The sequence below is a fragment of the Saimiri boliviensis genome, chromosome 9 (genome assembly GCF_048565385.1).
Source record: "Saimiri boliviensis isolate mSaiBol1 chromosome 9, mSaiBol1.pri, whole genome shotgun sequence".
Taxonomy (NCBI): Eukaryota; Metazoa; Chordata; class Mammalia; order Primates; family Cebidae; genus Saimiri; species Saimiri boliviensis.
The window spans coordinates 7,031,590-7,054,338 of NC_133457.1; the positions used below are offsets into that span (position 1 = coordinate 7,031,590).

Below are 22,749 nucleotides of genomic sequence, written 5' to 3' on the forward strand. Positions count from 1 at the left end.
GGGGGTCGTGGTGGATTAAGTGCATATTGACCTTTAGAGCAACTTGCATGTGTGTTTTGTAAAAGACTTTAGGAGAGCTGAAAAAAATTCCTGGAGATGGAGATAGCTATCCTTGTCCAAAATCTGCCTTGTGACTTAGTACCCTGAAGAATTTTCTTAACCTGCCTTATGGAGTTGGTGTGCCTTTCTCTGACTTCGGATGTGTTAGAAAACAGTCTCTGAGACCCTGCACGGTGGCTCATGCCTGTAATCCCAGCACTTTGGGAGGCCAAGGCAGGTGAATCACAAGGTCAAGAGATTGAGACCATCCCAGCCAACATGAAACATGAAATCCTATCTCTACTAAATACAAAAAATTAGCCGGGCATGGTGGTGCGTGCCTGTAGTCCCAGCTACACAGGATACTGAGGCAGGGGAATCACTTGAACCTGGGAGGTCTCCACTGCTGAGGTCTCCACAAAAGGCTGCTATTGCTACCACTTACTGTCTCTTGCACTGAGCCGAGACAGTGCACTCCAGCCTGGGCAACAGAGCAAGACTCTGTTCCATCCCCCACCCCACACACAAAAAAAACAGAAACAGAAAATAGTCTCTGAACATACAGTTGGGGCTTATGCATTCCTTGTGTGCACAAGCAGGTTTGTAGTCGTGACTCAGGAATTTCGGGTCAGGAAGCATGAGAAGGGCTGGCCAGTGAATCCCAACAGCTGACAAAGGATTAAAATAGCTGTGCTATGCACCAAAATCAGAAAAAATATTCGAGTCAGTGTTACAAGAAGTCTCTTGGTTGTTCTCTTTTTAGTTTTATATTCTTAATTGTATATATGTATTTATCCAATGTAAGCTGGTGGGTAATCAAGTTCTATAAAATTCTTTGTTTTCATCTGTAAGGAAATGATTTGGAACTGAGCTAACTCTGAGTATAAGTATGCTAAGTCTGTGAACTGAGAAAAACATATTTTGAAAATTTTATTTATCATTTATGCTCATATATATGCATGTGACCTATTAAATGGACTGTCAAACTGACCACGTGTGCTAAATCTTGTTACATCAGCTCTGGAAATGAATGAAATGGATTTCTTAACCCAGAAATCTAGATTTTGCAACAGAACAGCGGTGCCTGCCCATCTCACCTACTGTCCCTGTTTCCTTCCTTTCCAGGCCCACTTTTTGAAAGGCAATGGGTGATTCTGTTGGTTTATCAAAGAGTTAAATCAAACAGAAGGAAAAACTAGAAGTCAAAAGACACAGGTCTTGATTTAACTCTACCAGTAACTAGGATGAGACCTCAGACAAATCACCTAAACTCTCTTGTTGGAGGAACCTGTAATTGTACAAGTATATAGAGCCTATCTGGGCCTCTCTGCTCTTCTGTAAAATAGGTAGAGAGATTTTATTGATATGATCTCAGAAATCCTTGCTGCAAATGTCAGAGACCTTATGGCGTGGTGGCTGTTGGTGGTAGAACTGGTGATGCAAAGACTTGCTCCTTCCAGATGATATTTATTGAGTATCTCTGATATCTCAGTCACGATTGATACTGCAGTGGACAAAACCAATAAAAGTTATTCATTCTTGGAGTAAAGAAGTTATTCTTATTGAGTAAAGAATTTTAACACTTTTCAGGCACTTACAATATGCTAGATATTGCTTTCCACACTTTATATATACTAATTATTGTACCAAATAATCCAGTGAAGTGAATACTACCATTATCACTATTTTATAGTTGAGGAAACAGACATAGAAAGATTAAACAACATGCCCAAGGTCACATAGCTAGTACATGATGAAGCTGGGATTCGATTCAGGCTTTTGGCTGTAGAGTCTGTGGTTTTCACTGTTATGCTATCCTGCCTCTCACTGCCAATTAATTGGTCAGCTTAAAGTAATTAGCATTCATCCTAGCTAATGGCAAAGTAGCAAAAGAAGAAAGTAGCTTCAGACAGAAATCTGAGGGCCTGTTTGCTCTCCCTCTCTGGGGCTTCTGGCTCTGATAAATGCAGGGACACCAAGTAACCATGGTATAGACAACTTCGATGCTCCCAGCCACTTGGTTGGTTGTGGTGGCCTGGCCTGAGGTCACTGCCCATTCTCTGGCTCCACTGTTAATCCACGAGGCCTTGAGCATCCCTGTAAACCCAAGGTAATTTCAGCATTGGCCATTTATAGAGAAATGATAAATAATGGACGTGGATTCAAAAAACCTGGATTTGAATCCTGGCTTTACTATATACCAATTTTGTCATCACCTTGGGAAACTTTTCCTATTACCACCAGCAATAGCATTACGTCAGTAGCCATTATTTATTAAGCACTGCTATGGATTGTGCTAAATGTTTTATATATGTTTTGGATTCTCAGAACCATCCTCCATGAGAGGTATTTTTATCTTTACAGTCTGGTCTTGGCTGCTATTGCTACCACTTACTGTTTAGTCTTGGGCAAGTTACTTAATTCCTTGAAGCCTTAGTTTTAGCATCTGAATATTGGGGTTAGTAATACCTATTTCCCAGGTTGCTATGAGGATGAAATGTGAAAATGAATGAAAAGCATACATGCTATGGCCTATCCCAATGGTAGCAGTAATGTCTATTATAGCTTATTGTATAGCTTAAGGTCTTACCGTTATTCATCTGAGGAGTGATGTTTCAAATCCAGTTCTCAAGGCTGCCTTTGTGAGGCCAGGCTGGAGCTGCAGGGTGTTGAGTGAAGCAGCTGGGCAGGGGCAGGGGGATTGAAAGCAGTGCCTCTTCTGGATGCTGCACACGAGCAGGTGAAATTAAGCAGACTGCAAACCAAACAGGAGGTGAGAAGGTGCCAGTCTCCCCGTCCTAAGAGTTGAAAGCCAAACTGGAAGCTCTCGGTATCGAGGGTCGGTTCCTGGAGGCTCGACGCTGACTCTTTCGATTCTGCCAGGATCTGACTGGTCACTGAGGAGCTAGCATTGGTAAGAGGATACCCATACTAGCCAGAAACTGCTCTACTGGAGGAGATGGCATCCTGGAGTCAGCCTACACTCAGGACAGCCCTTCCCAAAAGATGATGCTTGACACAGGGAGCTGGGGAGTGACCTAGAACATTCACACGCGGGATGCGACATTGTAAAGACACAGGCCAAGGGCCATGTTCCCAAATTACATATTAAAAAAAAAACCAGAAGGAGACAAAGGGAACAAAGAACACTAGTAAGGAGTAGAATCCAGAATTGAGCCCTAACCATTTTGGATGAATCCTGTGATAGGTTTGCATGGTTTAATTTGCCCTACACTGACGATCGAGTAAGAAAAATTAGCAATCAGTATTTTACCTAGCTCACTCTCTCTCTCTAGCTATGTATTTATGTTTTTTTTACTTGAGTTAACTATTCCAGTTGAGATGCCTTCTTTGGGCCAGCAGGTTAATGAAGATAAGCTTCTGGGCTATAGTCCAGATCTCCTGGATCAATACCCTTGGAGCACCTTTTCTCATATGCTGCTTGCAGTTATGATGATGTAATCACTGTGTACGTGTAGTAATTTTCTCGTGTCTGTTTCCTTCCTTAGACTGGAAGCACCATGAAGCAGGGGCCATGTACCCGCTGCCTCTACCATGGACAGTGCATAACACACAGTAGACGGCTAGGGAGGTGCCAGGTCACAGTCAGGGATTAAATACATCTTACTGTGTAAAGCAAGACCTTTGACTGTGGAAACCTCTACTCCTTCAGAAGAGGGGAAGTGAAAGTAAAAAATTACCTTTGAGGGACTTTGCCTGGCTGTGAGTGCAGCATAAACTGGAATCCGGGGGTTGTTGAGTCAGCACAGTTTCCTAGTGCTGTACTTTCGAAGATGGTGTTGAAAAGCCTGAAGGCTCAAGATAAATGTGGAGAGTTCTCCTACTGTTCCTGTTTTCTTTGTTCTGTTTTGCTTTTGTAAGCATATGCTTGTCAGTTAGGGCTGAAACCGAACAAAACAGCTGCTAAATATGGTTCTAAAAGAAATAACATTTTGGTCTTTTTAAGGCCCGTAAGTTTAGAGTAAGCACAGTCGTTTGGCAGATGTCAATAGGGAATCCGGGGGTAGTCAGTCATTCTGGGAGCCGTATCAGCCATCCATATTCTGTTGGAAGCATTTTACCCTGCCAAAGGACTGGTGGCCTCAAGTAAAAAATTCTGTCACAGAACGGCTGTGTCTTTAAGAGGCGTTTTGGAGGAGGGGTGTCTAGAGTCTGTGTAGGCCATTTGCTCATGATCTGTGTTAATTTCATTTTCAAAGAAGTAGGGAGGCACTGGGAAGAATATGTATCATCTTTTATGATGTGAAGGAAATAGTCATCCTAGTTATAGATTTAAGTTTGCCTTTTTCAGTCTTTGGGATTTAGCCCAGTGCTGTTATTTAGTGTTCTTATAAATCCAGTATCATCCAGAGGACCTGGGGGGAATTGAAGTATAACTTAGTGGTGGGGAATATCAAACCCTAGATCTTAAATCTTTCCACTCCACTGTGAAGCTGGGCTTGGGCCTGCCAATACCATCTAAATTTCATCAACTCACAAAAATAGTATTTATTTCAGTATCCCAGGAACCCCCAGTACTTAATGTGTCTTCTCAATTGTCTTACTGATTTCTAAAGAGACATACATTTGTCTATCACTATCTGACTCTGTTTATTAAGCGCGTGGTGGGTAATATTATTGGTTGAAAAGAAATAGGTTTTCCTTTACTGGCTAGATTAGTTTTATTGGCTTTTTTAGTTAAAAATCTATGAAATGCTTACTTAATTTTACTGTGGCATATGCTTTGTTTATTACATGAACTCATTTTCAAAGATTAAAAAGAAAAGGGTGGAAAAAATGAATATTTATTAAAGTCCTGTTACATATCAGGCCCCAAGCTAGTCTAGACATTCACAGTTCTCACAGTAGCTCCCAGGGGAAGTAATAGTGTCTACATTTTAAAGATGAGGAAACTGAGGTTCATAGCAGTTCTGAAACTGGCTCAAGGTTAGAGAGCTACCAGGTCATAAATCAAAGCCTGGGAATTAGGGTTCCATGAAGCTGATGGTTTAGTGGTTAAGAACTCAAGGTTTGGAGCTGATCACCTGGGTAAACATCCTAGCTCTGCTGCTTATTGTTGGTGTGACCTTCACTAAGCATTTAATCCCTCTGTGCCTCAGTTTCCTAATCTGTAAAACAAAGATAATGATAGCATCCACTTGATAAAGCTGTGATAAATGAGCTATTCATAAAAAATGCTGAGAATAGTTTCTGACATGTAAGTCCTCCTGAGATGTTCACTATTATTGTAATTTTTATTGTCATGACTAACCAAGTTGGATTTTGTCAGTACTGGCTGAAAAATTACATTTTCTTTCCAGGAATAGCCTGCCTTTTGATATGTAGTTGTATTTCATTATGAAATAATGTAAACTACTCTACCTTAGAATTAAATTCTCTTCTCAGCCTCCCAGCAAAGGTTAAGATCTGAATAAAGGCATGTGTAGCCAACAGGCATTCTTGACTTTGGTAAAGGTCAATGATTTGCTCTTTTCTCCTTGGTGTATGTAACTTTCTTCCATGCTGCTCATCCCGGCTTTAAGAGCGGCTAAGCAAACACAAGAGGGAGAATTAAGTGGATTCTTCTCTCTTAGCTTTCCTGTCTTGTAACATGATTATTAGGTATAGCTTCCTCCCCTTGCTGCACATTCTTTTGGCCACATTCTGACAACCTGTCTTTGCGACGCATGTGAGGAACAGTTTATTACAACAGGCTCTATGGATTTTATTTTATTTTTTTAGAGCTGGGAATACTATAGGGGCTTTTCCATGTGACAGCTTTGTCCATTAGGGATTGGGGTAAGGAGGAGAGAGGGCACAGTCATGGAAAAACTTGTCTAGATTTAAAAGAAATGATGTAAGTTTGCTAGACCTTTGGCTCTGCATTCTGATCCCATTTTTTGTGACTTCCTCTATACATGTCTTGAAGAATTGGAAGTGGGACATCAACCTTATTCAGTAAATAGTTATGTCTAGCATTTATGTTTTGGACACCATGCTAAGTGCTGGAAATACTAAGATACATAGGTTACAGTTCCTGCTCTTGAGGCATTTGTAATTCATCAAGGGAGAGAAATGTAAGAGAGGCTAGCACCGTGGGAAAGTGGTTATCATAGAGCTATGCACAACATATTGCAGGTGCAGAGAGAGAGAGAGAGAGAGAGAGAGGCAGTGGCACTGATTTGATAAAGGCTTCAGAAAGGAGGCAGCAAGCCGGGCTTTCAAGGATGGGCTTGCCTCCTAAAGAAAGCAGAAGAAATAATTTTGGCAGATGGGCAGTATGAACCAAGGGCTGAGTGTGGTGTGTTAGGGACATGAGGGACATGTGGTTGGTTATAGCACAGAATGATGGAACATAAGGCTGGGGATGGAGGCCAGCCCTAAGAATGACAGGTCCTTGACTTTCAGTTTGAACCGTAGCTTGTATTATTTTAAATCATGGAGTGTCATGATTAGAAATGTCTGTTTTAGAAAGATCAGTATAAAGAATAGCTTAGAAGGAGGAAAGAATTAACTGAAAGCAAATGGTCCCAGAAAATAATGATGAATGAAGCCTGCTGTGTGAATGGAGTGGAGTAGATGGATATGGTGGACATTTGGAGATAAAACCACTGACACTCAGTGAACCAAATTAGGGGAGTGGTGGACAAGAGTGGAACCTTAGGGGAAGCCCACCTGGAAGGTGTGAGCAGAAGAAATATTGTAGAATCTGTGAGAGAGACTAAGAGGTACAATAGAAGATGGATTTTCAGCAGGAGTGGTGATGCGCTGCAGTATAAATGCCTCAAAGGGGACAGCTAGGACAGGACTGAGAAGCGACCACTACATGTTAGAAATTGAAGTCGTGGTGACCTTTTGGAGAAATTACTTTAGAGGTACTCTAGAGTGGAGAAAACAGCTAAATGTGTACACTGTTCAAGCAGTATCATCATTCTACAAGGATGTAACTAATGATAAAATGCAATTGTGTGAAGGAATATTCACAAACATCCAGCTCTCCAGGCACTCGGATTGGCAGAAAGAGAGAAGAGAGCCTATGGTCAGTACTGAGGTGTCACTGAATGATACCTCTGATTTCTGTGTCTAGGGTCTCAAGGAGCCCCCTCCTTGCAAATACCATGACTCTTATCGTGCTACTTTGTCTTGTCACTGTCAGGATACCGTAGACTGTAGATGCTGTAGACTTCTCTGTTAATTCCAGACTGGTTCTCATTTCTAGCCGTGATGCTTGTAGTGTGTGCTGTGGTATGTCACACAGAGCTTTGTTCTCCGCCACTGAGGCACTCAGTTGTTGACCTGCTGGGAGTGTAGGTAGCTAGGAATGGCTGTCACCTGAAAAATGTCCTCAGCTGAAGAGTGTCACTTTGTCTAAGATTGTCATTTCTGGGATGGGTGTTAGGTGGCAGCCCACATGCAATGACTGGTCAATGGAGATGGGATGCAAAGGCCCGATGCTTCCAGGTAGGATAATTCTGAAGGGCTATCCTAGCTCCAGTGCTCCCATGGATCACATGAAGTTGTTTCCACTACACTTCAGTTCAGCTCTTCCCTCGGCTCAATCCAGTTCTTCCTCTACTCCCTGGCAGGTATTGATTCTGAGGCATACCCCAATAAACTGACACAGTATAAATCTCAGGGATTCTCAGAGATTATTCCTGGGGAATCATTTTGATAACGATGATTCTTTCCAGTTTGGATGCCTATGTAAGGCCAGTCGCCAGTAGAACTCTCTTGAGTTCCTCTGAACTTTGCTTCTGAGGCCCTTGGATGCATCCAGCAAAAAGCTTCTCTTTCCCAGCAGTTTAAACTAAAGGATCAGCATCGAGCCTCCTTGGTTTTGATTGGCTGGGACATATACCCAAGAATAGATTATTCAAGGAGAGAAAAGAGTCTCACAAGTCAGCCGTTCAGATCCTCCTGAGACCCACCTACTCACCCCAGCTCTGAGAGGGGACCCCGGAGGCGAGTGACCCTTGGGTGTAGAAGCTGATGCCTGCTCTGCCCCTGCTCATGCCCCTGCCCGCCTCTCACATCCCTGTTTGCTTCCCAGGCTCCTGGAGGCAGCCACTCATCACTATCCCATATTTCTTCTCTTTCTATTATATTTTTTCAGTTAAGAAAAACGACCATTGAAAACACCATTGAGATATTTTAAGCAAATGTGCAACCTCTCTCCAAGTATGTTGCAGAAACACCACCAAGCAAACAAACTACTGGGAAGCACAGCTTAGAACCAAACAGCAGCTGCCACCATTTATGGGCTTTTTTTTTTTTTTTTTCTTTTCCTCATTTCTTTCTTATTCCATTTGTAATAAAACTTGCTGCTCTAATGGCCTAGTAGTTTAACCAACAAAATTTTTCTTTCCGATCCTGAGGCTTCCCAGATGGCCTTGACAGTGTCTTTTAGCTATGGGGTGTTAGTTGACTCAGACTCTAGTCCCTTACCTGTGTTTTCTGGTATCATGGTTCTGTCTGGAACCACACCTCCCAGACCAGGTGGGGCGTAGCTGGAACTTCCAGACTTCTTGATTTTTCAAGACATGAACATGGAGTGTGGTTTCTTGCCCTTCTGGCTTTGTAAGAGTAGGTAATGCAGTGCTAACTCCAGTCTTTCTCAGTGACTAGGTGCTTAATCTGTTGAGTGCTTTGTTTGCTTTTTGTTTTTATTTTTATTTGTTCTCTGTGTGGAATCTTTGAAGGCACCTACCCAAGGGCTTTTCTTGAGTTTGATTTATCACAGACAGGACTTTAAAGCATCCTGACTTGTCAGGTCAAATTTGTTTTTCCCTTTCCCCAGAATAGCAGAGAAACTCATTTTCCCCTTCCCCCATTTAAATCCTGCTGGTGGTGTGGAATTTCTCAGCTTAAAAGTAGTAACTATTAGCTACTAATATATTTCCAACTATGTGCAAGGCATTGTGTGAGGTCCGCACTTACTCTTCACAAGAGCACAGCTAGGTAGATGTCATCCCTGCAGGCCCAGACACTATGTTGCTCTCCCAGGGGCTCCTAGGATCACATAGCTAGTGAAGGCAAAGCTGTTATTTAACCCAGGTCTGTCTGCACCTGAAGTTCAGCTGTTCCCTGCCTAACTCTCAGCCACCCACTGTAATAACGTAAGTGCTCTCATGTAAGTACTGGGTAGAGATAGGCCGAAGGTTGATGTCTATTTTCATTGTTCCTCAAATACTTTTTAAATTAAATGCCTAACACTTAAAAAAATAGGAGATCTCACATTAAATGCAATGTTCAGTTTCTCTTGAAAAATCTTTAGATCTGGCAATATTGTGCTCGTATGTTGACAAGACAACAATTGGCTCCAGCTAAGTAAACTTCACCCCACCCCACCCCACCCCACCTCACCCCACCACACCCCACCACACCCCACCACACCCTACCTCCCTCAAGGAGCCTTGGGTTGCTCGGTTTGCCACAGGCCCCAACTGGACCGCTTCACTTGTTTATGTTACTGGTCTGGACTCTGCAGTCATTTAAGTTGGTGACTCTTAGATTTATGCCTTTAAAGAAGCAGTTTCTGTCCAGTGAGGAATTAGTAAGGGGTAAAAGTCAATTTCTGCCTCTGAATAGAATTTTATAGGCTTTGATTTTCCTTTTCAACTTTTTGGGATAGTAATTCAGTTATAATAGCAGTAATTATTGGACATTATTGAGCACCATAACATTTAGCTGACTCCCAGGGTTAGCAGACAACTGTTTGGAGGTAAGAACTGGAATACTTCTCCAATTTAGTTTGCATTCTAAATCCTGCAGCTACTCGACAGGTACTGCAGGAACTGGAGGCTATGCTCAAAAGCATATTTTGTAAAGACAGTATTGCAGAAGAGAGATGAATCCAAAGAAAAACTTTCTGAGAGAGGTAGTTAAGTTCACTCTATTTTCCCTTGGAAACTGTTGACTACCACAGGTAGGATTGTCCCACAATACAAGAATACCCTTCTAACTACCAGGGCTCACTCAACACAATGAACAGCTCAGACATTTTGAAGAGAAATATTAGAGAACATTAGAACCTTCTCAAAATTGTGAGTCTTTCACTTTATCTTGATGTACCTCCTGCAAGTGTGTTTCCCTTTTACCTTGAGAAATGTGTTAATTCTTTTCTATTATTTTACTTGAAAAAGCATCTCCTTTTGCCTGATTTAAACACCTTTCATAGAAATGTAAAATGGAAAGAAAACAGAACTTGACTAATTTAATAACTGCGCTGACTTAAATTTTAAAATTTTGATAGTATTAAATGTTTCTCATGAGAGCCCCCAAAGCTAAAGTTGTTATTCATTTTCTTAATTTAAATAAATATTTGCTTTTGATTAAGGCAATGCCTGGAATATTGTTTCGAATTTTCATTGTTTGTTTATTTTCTTTCAGGACCCTGCAGGGATCTTTGAACTGGTGGAACTGGTTGGAAATGGAACATATGGACAAGTTTATAAAGTAAGTACATTGAGTTTGAGTGTGGCTTATGTGTGGTTTCAGTTCCTAAATGCTGGATTGCAGTGCTGTCTATACTTACTCATAAATGGCTCATAACAGATTTCAAATGAAGTAACATACTTGTTGATTACTCCATCTTTAAAATACATCTGTGGTTATGTTGCCTGAATTGGATTCTGTGATTTGGGTATTTCACTTCATTATCTATTACTGTGTTTGTATCTGACACATGAATTCTGATGCCACATATTTGAAGCTCTTCAAGTGTTTGGTTTCCTCTACTTTAATCCCTGCCAGAACTGGTTTTTGAAAGAGAAAAGAATGCCATCTACTTTAGAAATTGAAGCTATTAAACTATTGCAACTGGAAAAGTAGATGTGTTATTGGCCTGGGGCATGAATTAAATGAGTTGAGTGAACAGTGTTTGAAGAATACTTGGTTACCTCACAAAGAAAAGCTTAATAGCAGTGACAAATTTTGGAATTTAGGAAATAATTAAAAGTTAAACTTGAGATTGAGCTGAGGAATAAGAAGTCTTGCTTGCTGGTTTACTAATTTTTGCTTACAAATTCACTCATAAAGTGTTTTTAAAAGGTATTTCCCCCTAGTATAATCTACGAAAAATGGTTGGTTGAAAATGTGAGCTGATTCCTTTTCTGATTCGCAAAAAAAATGAAAGTGAACTGTTTTTGGACTAAAACTTTTGGAGTTTTGTTGAATGAGCTATTGAAATGCCATCAAAGCAAGCCAACTGTTTCCTCATGATAATTTCGAGGGAAATATCTATCATTTTCCCTAGTGGCAGTGATATGAGATGGCATTTCCATTACAAATTATCCTGTGCTCTATTTTTAAAAATTCCTGCTGAGCCCTAAGCTTCTCTCAGTTAATTAAATGTATTACAGAAATTATTCAGATTGTAATATTTTCAATTCTGCAGAATGTCAAAAGTATTATTTATAGGGTATTCTTGAGATTCTGTTTTTTAAAGCACACATTGATATGTTTATTTACCAGAGGTTCCCTTTGGTGTCCAGGGGAAAATTCCTCCCTTGCAAGACACAATTATTTCCTAAATTGTCTATCTTTTACCATTAGACAGAATGTAGTCTACCCAACCTGCTCACTTGATGCTGATCCTGTCTGACACGGAAAGAAATGTGTCTCAGCAAAGGCTTTTAAACACTTTCAATGAAGATAATTAGGTTGGAAGATTGTGTTACTGTGTTTTGAGAAACTGGATTGAACTTGTGAAGTATCTAATGAATTAAGCTCTAACTTACGTAGAAAATTACTTCGGATTTGCTGTCAATATGAAGGAACAACTCTGTAACATGCTGTTGGTTTTATGGTGCCATTTCTTAGAGCCTTTCTGTTGTATTATGTTTCCTACCCATAGGATATGCATTTGGGAGACAGCTTGGTACACGAATTCAAGCAGTGAACTCTGCACTGTTAGAAGATGAGATAGCAAAGAGATTCAATTAAGGATGAGAATATTTGGAAAATCCAGAATTACCCATAATTTCTTGTTATTTGAAAAGGGCAAGGAAACAAATGGCAAGAAGTCTCGGATCTTTTTAGAGAGGGAAGATATTTAGTAGTTAGGTGGTCAACATTGTTATTCTAAAGGATTCCATTCGCTTGGTGGTTGATACAGTACTTTGGCAGCTTCCAAATTTAAGAGAGATCCTGCAAAGAATGGTCATGGTGAATGCAGTGAACTCTGGGACAGGAGATTTGGTCTCTTTCACGAGCCCTATTGTTTTGTAGCCACCACAGCTTTTCTGTGAATTAGTCTAATGAGAATATAGTTAGAAATCCTTTGGGGCCTGGCTGGGTACAGTGGCTCACGCCTGTAATCCCAGCACTTTGGGAGGCCAAGGCAGGTGGATCATTTGAGGTCAGGAGTTTGAGACCAGCTGGGCCAACATGAGGAAACCCCCTCTCTACTAAAAATACCAAAATTAGCCTGGTGGTAGTGGCACACACCTGTAATCCCAGCTACTTGGGAGACTGAGGCAGGAGACTCTCTTGAGCCTGGGAGGCAGAGGTTGCAGTGAGTTGAGATCTCTCCACTGCACTCCAGTCTGGGTGAGAGAGTGAGACCCTGTCTCAAAAAGAAAAAAGAATTTCAGGGCCTTGTGATGATTTACTTAAAGAATTATAACTCCCTACTAGGTAAGAGTTTGGTTTCTAGGCAACCAGATGGTGTTAGGTGGCACTGCTCATGAACAGACTCTGTGTCTCCTGAGGTCACTAATCTAGTCCTGCTGTCATTCTGAGTTCTAAAAGATTAAAGCTTAATAAAATAGCAAAATCTGAGCTAAAAGATATGTGAGCCTAAAGTAAATTACATTAAAAAGTGTTCACACTATAGATTATACAACTTTCATGGAACATCTATGTTTCTAAAATACTGTAGGTATAAATAGAAATGTTATAGCTCTAGGGGGAGGTCCTTATACATAAAATCATATAAGTATTTTCTTTACGTTAAATACTGTATTAGTCTGTTCTCACGCTGCTATGAAGAAATATGTTAACTGGGTAATTTATAAAGGAAAGAGGTTTAATTGACTCACAGTTCTGCATGGCTGGGGAACCCTCAAGAAATTTACAACCTGGCGGAAGGCAAGGCACCTCTTCACAGGGTGGCAGGAGAGACAATCAGTGCCCAGTGACGGGGGAAGCCCCTTATAAAACCATCAGATCTTGTGAAAACTAATTCACTATCATGAGAACAGGTTGGGGGAATCCGCCTCAATGATTCAATTATCTCCACCTGGTCTCCCCCATGACACATGGGGATTATAGGAAGCACAATTCAAGATGAGATTTCGCTGGGGACACAGCCAAACCCTATCAAATGCTAAGCCTTTGATTTTAATTTTTAAAGTCCCTCTTTTGGTATTCCTGGTTTTCTTAAAGTCAGTTATAATTTTATGAATAACTATATGGACATAGACTTTATTTTATGGAAAATTTTATTGTAAATTTCTTTTTCATAAGCTGCTCTAAGAGAGTCATAATTTTGTTTACAGGAAGTTTTAGAGAAACATACTTAATATAATAAATAAAAAGTATATGTAGGTATTCAGAGAATATTTCTTGAAATGTATCTGCATGTAAGCCAGGTACATCTAGGTGTAGAAATATAACTATTTTATATAAAAACCATTTAATAATGTTTAGTTTTTCAAAGTTGCTTCTAGTCTTACTCCCAATTCTGGCTTATTCCTATTTTGAGCAAACTTAGATTAGTTTATCTTTAGCATTTTGGTCCCAGATAATCAAGTAGTGATTCAGTATCTGTTTTTTGCTTTATTTACTGACGAGCATAGGTAGGTAACAAAGAATAGTGACTCACTGTCAGGGCTTTTAATGGGGAAACCATCTCCCTATGCTCATGGCTACATTAAAAAATAAACCAACAAAAGGCCACATACCCATTTACTAAAGGTCTTGGCTGTTTATTGGCATGCTACCTATTGGGAACCTAATGGAATCTGGATCCATTTTTGTTAAAATAAGTAATTTTTTAAATAAATTGAAATAATTGTTTAATGTTTACTGCTAAAATACGACTACAAATTAGCCACAGGTTTTAAATAAATGTTGGTCTCTTCTGTCTCCTAATTTGCCCTTTTGAACATAGATTGGTTATTACGGAGATGAAGTCATATTTTATCCCAGGGTGGTAATGTGAATTAGAAATATAAAGGAGTTCTCGTATTTCTTTTCAATGCTCCTTAAAGTTGTAAAGTGCAAAGTAGGGAGGCCATTATGGTAACTATAGTGCTCATGAGAGAGAGATGCTGTGAGTGTGTATTTGTCCAATGGGCTATGAGATTCTTCGTAGTCCTCATTCTGAGTTCTCCTCTTCCAGCTGGCTGTCCAACCCATCCTTGATCATCTCCAGCATGTGGGACTCACTACTTACCTGTCAGTCCATTTCCCCGAATTCCTTTGAACGTTACCATGTTGAGCTGAGACGCTGCCTTCCTAAAACCCGTTTCATACCTCTAGAGTGATTTAAAATTTAAAATTAAATATTCTTTCACAAGAATGTAGTCCTTTTGATATTTGAAGAAGATTTCTCCCTTCTTCCTCCAAACATATACTTATATCTCCTGTTGTGCAGGCAAGGTAGCCTCAGTTGCTTGATTCATTCGTCTTATGACGTAAACCTGAGGCCCTTCATTATCCCTGCTTCTGCCCTGGAAATATTATGTTTTATACTTGTGAATAGTTTTATATTCCATAAAACCTTTTGAATATATGATTTAATTTCTATCAGAATGAGCACCTTGTTCTCACCTCCGCGTCTTTATAGTTATAGTTCTCTCCACATAGAACCCTTTCTCCCAGCCTTCTCATGGCTGGCTCCTTCTCCTTCAGGTCTCAACTCAAATGTTACCTTCTCAAGGAAGCCACTTTTCATTCCTCTATCTACTACAGCCAGACCCTGCCTCTGTTTCCCTCTGCCATAGACTTTCTTTATCACATTAACTTGTTTTATTGTTTTTATGGTATTGCTACTCTCTGAATTATCACACTTCCTTGTTTATGTTTGTATTTAGCAATTTAAATACATAAGTCAAGGGAAAGTAAGGTCAGAGACCTGGTCTGTCTGGGCCATCAGTCTGTCCCTACTCTGGCACATAGTAAATATTGACAGTTGTGGGGCCCAGAATTGAGCTATGTTTCCTTGATAATTCTCGTATATTTGTTCCTAATTTAAAAATTTTAACATTTTCATAAAATGTTAATCTTTATACTTTAGAAAAACATTTGCACAAAACCAATAAACAAAATGCTCTACCTATGTTTTTTATGATGGGAGGTGGATGTGGATTTTGTGTTTAATGAATTACCTGTAGTCTGCAGAAGCAAGACCATGCTAGAAATTTACAAAATGAGGCAAAGCAACTTTCTGGGGTTTGGTCTCCTGGCAGAGGTCCTCAGACTTTAGTAATGTAAAATGGATATTTGGGAAAGGATTTAAAGTGAAGAAAAAAAGGATTTCCAGGCTCCAGCTTCTGAAATTTTGATTCAGTGGGTCTGGGGTATCCTCTGAGCACCTTTAATAAGTGTAAGTGCTCATTCTGTTGTTCAAGGTCCTGGGACTGCACCTCCAGACACTACCAAAATGATTGTGTGTCATCCTGTTATAGGTCACTTGAGTAAATGTGAAGCCTAACACTTTCTGTAATTATTTATTTTAAGATTTCCCTGCTGACTCAAACTTGCATAAACTGAGAAAAGCAAAAAACAAAGATCTTGACCTGAGATGTGATACCAACGAGTTTTGGCTTATTCAGAGATTTGACTTTTAGTGTTTTTATTTGATATGCTTATGATTACAGTTTACAGCTGAATAACTTAACTCAAGATCTGAGATTCAATATTGTCAAAATTTACTTCATAGAGCAAAATCTGGGCCTGTTGGGTGGAGATTTTCTCAAATCTGTATATCGCAATCTCTTCATTAACTTTCCATTAAAATAAGATAAAACATTTCAATAGTAAGTTTATTCATGGTTTATTTATGGAGGTGATTCTGTAACATTACCCAGGATGCACCATAGCTTTTCATAGCCTGCTGCAATGAATCATGTATTATACTATTCATTTCTTGTTTGGCAAGGAGTAAGTACAGGAGAATGGTGCATTTTATAGATAATAGTGGCATTTGTTTTTTAATCAAGAATTTCTAACATAAAGAATACATTCTTTTACATTTGTTGAGTGCCCATGAAAAAAAACCCTGTGCTTTGTATGGGAATAATGCAGAGCTAACTGAGGAGGTTCCTCCTCTTAAGAAGAATGTAACCAGATTATCTAATTAGGACTGTGTGCTCACTCTGCACCAGAGGCTTCTATGCGTGTTGTCTCAGTTATTCCTTATGGTAGTTATGGTCTCATTTTACTGGGGAGGAAGCACACATATCAAATCACGTTATCACTACAAGGCAGGGTTTCTTAGCCTCAGCGCTCCTGAGATCTGGGGCTGAATAATTCTTTGTTGTGGGGGTGTACTGTGCATTGCAGGATATATAGCAGCCCCCCGGCGTCTTCCAAATAGAAAGCGAAAGCAGTAGCCCCCCTAAGTTGTAACAGCTGAGAATGTCTCCAGATTCTGCCAGTGTCTTCTGTGGGAGCAAAATCACTGCTCTAAAAATGAAACAAGATGGCAAAACTCTTAACATTGAGGTGCAGGTGGGGACAGTGAGAGTGTAGACTATTTAGGAATTGATGCTGTCCAGGCAGAGTGAGGACCTGAATGGGCTGGAAGATATGGATTTGGAAGTAGCTTAGAGGCCTTGGCATTTTTACCATCTCTGGGAGCATAAATGAGCATTTTCATAAGTGGAAAGAGTGTAATGAAAAGGCCTTCGGAACAAGACTGAGCTGGATTCCTAGTCTGGTTCTGCTCTGTTCCAGTTGTGTGAAGATAACCAACTTTCCCTCTGAGTCTGGATTCTTTATCTTTGAATAATAGTACAGAGTAGAGCTGTTAATGAAAACTCAAGTGTAAAACATTAATGTGTGGCAGCGCTTAGCTCAGTGCCTGACACATAGTAGACATTCAATAACCTTTTCCTCTGCCCAAACACATATGCCAGTTCTTCCTATGGTCTTGCTTTCATAGAACCTTCTATGGCTCAAAAGAAACATTCATAGAGGAATGATGTTAGAAACACATCTTTGTGCTCCATATTCTACATTTGATTTATTGGCTTTTATGTATGCTTACAATGCCATTATTTGTATTAAATATTAGGATGGTGCAAAAAATAACTACTTTTTGCCATTAAAAGTAATGGCAAAATACTTTTGCACCAACCTAATACCAGTATTACATTTAATGGCAAAAACTGCAATAACTTTTGCACTAACCTGATACAATTCTCAATACTTCTTACATTGTATTTGGTGATATAATTGCCATTTGGATATTATATTTGGTCTTTAGTGTTTAAAAAAGTCAATTTCTCAGTAGTGTATAAAGAGAAGACAGATTAACAGAGGAATCAGGAATTGGTTGCTGTACCACGGAACTTTGGTGGAGTGAAATTGTTTCTGAATCATTTTATATTTCACAAATTTTGGAGGAGAAGCAACAGTATTTCTTCTTCAGGTAGTGTAAGATCTCACGGGAGAGTCTTTATTGTGAGATTAGTGAAGGGATGTGGAGCAGCAAGAACCTCATTTAGATATTGAGGACCCGTCATGTGGTTTTGGTTTTACCCTTAGCTTGCCTTAGCTTTGAGCGTGCCATAGATCTACTTGGAACTTCAATTGTTCTCATCTGTAAAATTAGAATATAAATAAATAGTTTTCATGTTATTCCCCACCAAGCTATTGTGAGGTTGAAATTAATTAATGACTGTGAAAGTATTTTGTGAAATATAAATTCCTGTGTACACGTAAGGTTTGATTATTGCTATTGTCATTTATCACAATAAGAGGTGGCACATTCCTGTTATCTTGGGGCGTAGGGAAGTTTATTCCTATGTTGTTCTTCCTCTTCTTCAGCCTCAGTCTTTATTATCTAGTCTCAAAGAGTACTTTTGCTGGAACTAAAGGTAACAATTTTACTTCTGTTCTCCAATAAGCAGGAGAATCGTTTACCTTTGAAATATGTTGGCTTGATGAACTTTTCATCTTCATAGATCCCTGAGTTGTTTGCATCTAGTTTGTCTGAAGACCATGCTACCTTGTTCATGATCTGTTGAGTGTAATGAATTAGATGGTTGTCATGTGAACACGGAAGGAAGACCTTTGTGAGTGCCTGTGTGCTGGATGCCATATGGAAGGGTCAGTTTCTCTGCTAAGTGGCTGAACCTCTAGAGTTGCTACCAAAACTTGATACAGGGACTATGCAGGATTTCTTGTTGCTACTAGTGGTTCTCAGCCTTCACCTTTTATAGAAATCATCTGGATAATTTTGCAAAACTATAGATAATTGGGGTTTTCTTTAAACATTTTGATTTTAGTTTGTCTGATGTTGAGCTGGGTGGGGTTTTATTGCAGATGTTCCCAGATGGTTGTAATGCACAGTCAAGATAGAGAACTGCTGGCCTGGGGTTCTCTGTGGTATAAGTGCTCTTTTGGGTATCTTTGCTTTTGGGGACAAGTCTACCCCTCTCAGCTTTATCCTGGGGTTTTGTTTACCTTTTATTCATTTATTTAGTGTCAGCCTTCATAAGTATCTAATAGCTGCCTAACATTGCTTTCAGGGCAGGGTTTATAGATAAGCATGTGATCCCTGCCATCCAAAGGTTTGAAGTCTCGGATGGCCGAGACGTGAAAATCATTCACTTCAATGTTGTATTACATGCACCACAGCAAGAATATACGGAGCAGAGCCAATTCTGAGGGGGCTGTGGGAAGACCAGGGAAGGCTTCATATGTGAGGTGACTCTTGAGTGGAATCTTAAAAGATGAATAGATGTATGTGGAAGGGGAATTAAGAAGGTACTCTAGGGAGAGGTAGTGTTACCAAAGGCTTGACTGCTGTTGATGGCCTGGGCCAGGATCAAAGATAAAGAAATCTAGACTCAGAGGGTAAATTGATTATCTTCACCTGATGTGAAGTAGGGTTAGGACGCCTTTAAGACCACATGGATAGATGACTCTTCCGGCCTTGAGTCTTACTAGCTGTATGAGCTTAAGCATGTCATTTAACTCTTCTGGGCCCTGGTTTCATGTATAATGAAGAGGTCTGGCCAGAGGGTCTCTGGAGTTCCTTTTGGACATGACCATTTTTAATTCTAAGTAGAGCACTAGTCCGGATAACCTCCACAAGTTGCTTCCATGAATCCACTTAACAGCCTGTGCTTTTCCAGCTACAAAACTGTAATCCAAATATTCAAAACCATTAGCAAAATGATTTATACTGAATACCTAACATTGCTAAGGTACTCATTTGGCCTGGTGGCATGGCTTGGTGTAGTCTGTGTTGAAGGATGTAGACACATGCACATTTTATACCATTCTTTCATTAATTCAGAGCCACAAGATTTTAGCAGATTCTCAATGCCTCAATGAATGATGATATATACTTTCTAACAGTGATGAAAAGAGGATATTTTCTGTTAGGGATGGACATGGATTGGCACTCACGTGCTCAATTCTGATTTGAAGTATTTAGAATGCTTTAGTCCAAAACACTTTCATTCTACCTCATATGTATCAATGAGTTGCCAAATAACTTGATGTGCAACCCCCTCATGACTTGTAGTTTTTAGATCTCATAACACCCTTAATGACTTGGTGATTATAAGGCACTTTCAAGTAATTAAACAATCAATAGTTACTATTCTGGGTGATTTGTAACCTGTAAAATGAAACCCTGCCAGGATTACAGGCACAGAATTTAGGGCTCTTCTCGGTTTTAACTATTTTGTACATGGGAAACATTTGAGACTCTTTAATGAAAAGAATAACCAATTAACTGTGGTACTGAGATGGTATTTCTTATCTCTGTGGTTTAACCTTAAATGTCATTGTATTAAATCTGCTTGGATATTTTGCATATGCAAAAAGAAATATCTGCTGTTTGGCAAGCAAATGTATACTTACTACTAAGTCGGAGCCTTGCAGTTGGTGAGGGTCTGGAATGGGCCATTACAACCTCTGGCTGCTGGGTGCGGTGGTCGGGCAGTGCTTCAGTCTTGATCCTGCTGCTCACTTTGGAAGGTAAAGCACAGAACTACTGTGTCCATTTTATTCCCCTCTACAGCAAAGGAAGACAAGCGTAGCAGCTGGCTACACAATTTTTCCGAATAAATGACAAAATATCTACCGCAACAATCACAATAACCACATCATCTTTGTGGACGGCAGGGAAGAGTTAGGAACTCAATGATGTGAAGAGCTCAGTCTCCGTTAAGGAGAAGGTGACTTCTTGTTTTAGAGAACTTGCCTGTTGCTGTTTAACGTCTTCAAGTTGATACTTTTCTTTAAGTATTTCTTAAGAAATTCAGTTTTGATCTATGCATCACATTCAGGGCTGTGGTATGAGACCCCTAGCTGGATTTATCTTACTGGAACTCTTACTTTTTAGCTGTACCTCTTTCTCTTATTGTAGAAGGTACATATTATAATTACCCCCTTAGCTATTTTAAGTCAGAACACAATTCAGCAGCATTTAAGTATATTCACATTGTTGTGCAATCCTCACTGCCAGAACTTTTTCATCATCCTAAACTGAAACCCTGAACCTGTTAAATATTAACTCCCCACACCCTGCTATTCCCACTCCACCCCATGCCCCGATCTCTGTTTTAAAAAATACTGTTAGCAAACTTAAAACTTAATTATAGAGGTGGTGGTTTCCTGGATAATGTCCTGCAACACTGGAGCTGCAACAAGCCTGAAACGGGTCTGCATGTCTGTGTGCCCTTAGGTTGGCATTCCTTAAGGCAGGCGTCCCCAAACTACAGCCTGCGGGCCGCATGCGGCCCCCTGAGGCCATTTATCCGGCCCCCCGCCCCACTTCAGGAAGGGGCACCTCTTTCATTGGTGGTCAGTGAGAGGAGCACAGTATGTGGCGGCCCTCCAACGGTCTGAGGGACAGTGAACTGGCCCCCTGTGTAAAAAGTTTGGGGATGCCTGCCTTAAAGTAACTCACCAACAGCCCGCTTTATTATCTGCAGGTGATTGACCAGCCAGCACCTGCATCTTGTTGTAGGGAGCTGAAACCAGCTGAAGCCCTTGATTTTTCTACCCTGTCTATATCTAAATAAAACAATCCTTCCCAGGTAGAAGTCCACAAAAAATATACAAGCATTTTGTATGAATCCTAAAAGGATATTGTGTATGTTTTCGGAAAGGGTTTGGCTGTGTCTCCACCCAAATCTCACCTTGAATTGTGATGACCTTCAAGTGTCAGAGGCAGGACCAGGTGGAGATAGTTGAATCATGGGGGCAGTTTCCCCCATACTTTCTCGTGTAGTGAGTAAGTCTCACGAGATCTGATGGTTGTATAAATGGGAGTTCCCTTCCACTAGCTCTCAGTCTGCACCGTGTAAGATGTGACTGCTCCTCGTTCACTTCCAGCCATGAGTGCAAGGCCTTCCCAGCCACGTGGAACTGTGAGTCAATGAAACCTCTTTCCTTTATAAGTTATCCAGTCTCGGGTATGTCTTTATTAGCAGTGTGAGAACAGACTAATACATTTTCTATATCAAAATGTTTGGGCTGCGGTTATTTTTACTACAGTTTTACAAATGAGATTTTTCTTTACCTTTAAATGTATCAATTGTTTTTTAAAGCAGCAAAACATTTTTCCGCCACTGGAAACTCCAGTATTTCACTCAAGAGTGGAATGTTCCGGGTGGAGGATAGGATCCACCTCATGGAGCATCCCTTTGCTAACACAGCACTCCCCTGACGCTCCTCCACTTCCCCCCACAGAGTAGCCCCACACTTGAGTGGAGTCCTTAGACTCCAGGGAGCACAGTTCTGCATTCCCAGTCACAGGTACCCATGACATGACCTTTGCCTCTCCCTCCAGCTTCATCTACCGCCCATCTTGATTCCCACTGTGTGCCTCCGTGGTAGCGCATTGCTGGGCATTCGTGCACGCTGCACACAGTGTCTGTTTATCCATGCTGTGCCCTTTCCCACCCCCTATTGGCTAGCAACCATACTTTATCCTTAGCACATGGTTCAGGCAGCACCCTGCTCCGTGGAGTCTGATGACCGTCCCTGCCTCTTCTCTCGGTACACTGACCTGTCTCTCTATAATCCTCAGTCTGGCTATCTCCTACTCTAAACTGAGCTCCTTGAGTCAGGGACATTACCTTACTGTTTGTCTAGTGCCAATACAGAGTAGGTAGTTAAAAATAAGTACCAAAAGAAACACACAAAAAAGTACAGAGGCTGAGGCAGGTTGCTCACCTGAGCTCAGGCTTTCGAGACCAGCCTGGCCAACACAGCAAAACCCGTCTCTACTAAAATACAAAAATTAGCCAGGTGTGGTGGTGTGGGCCCATAATCCCAACTACTTGGGAGGCGGAGGCAGAAGAATCACTTGAACCTGAGAGGCTGAAGTTGCCATGAGCTAAGATCACACCATTGCACTCTGGCCTGGGCAAAACCAAAACCAAACAGAAAACAGTATTCTGTGTTCTGCTGAGCTTGGAATGCTCTAACTCAGTGGGATATGTTTAGGCTTGCTTCATCTCAACTGAGCATATTAATTAAGGAGGCTGACACAAAATATAATATTTAGTAGCCAAC

The 22,749-nt window shown here is 40.5% G+C and overlaps 1 protein-coding gene across 4 annotated transcripts in view; it reads left to right on the forward strand.

Annotated features, from left to right (window-relative positions):
* Nucleotides 1-22,749, forward strand: part of TNIK (TRAF2 and NCK interacting kinase) — a 410,093-nt gene that overhangs the window by 79,901 nt on the left and 307,443 nt on the right. For all 4 annotated transcript variants that reach the window (XM_003925097.4, XM_003925098.4, XM_003925096.4 and 1 more), the window contains exon 2: nt 10,429-10,494. In XM_003925097.4, the coding sequence (XP_003925146.1) occupies nt 10,429-10,494 (66 nt within the window). The remainder of the gene's footprint in view (nt 1-10,428; nt 10,495-22,749) is intronic.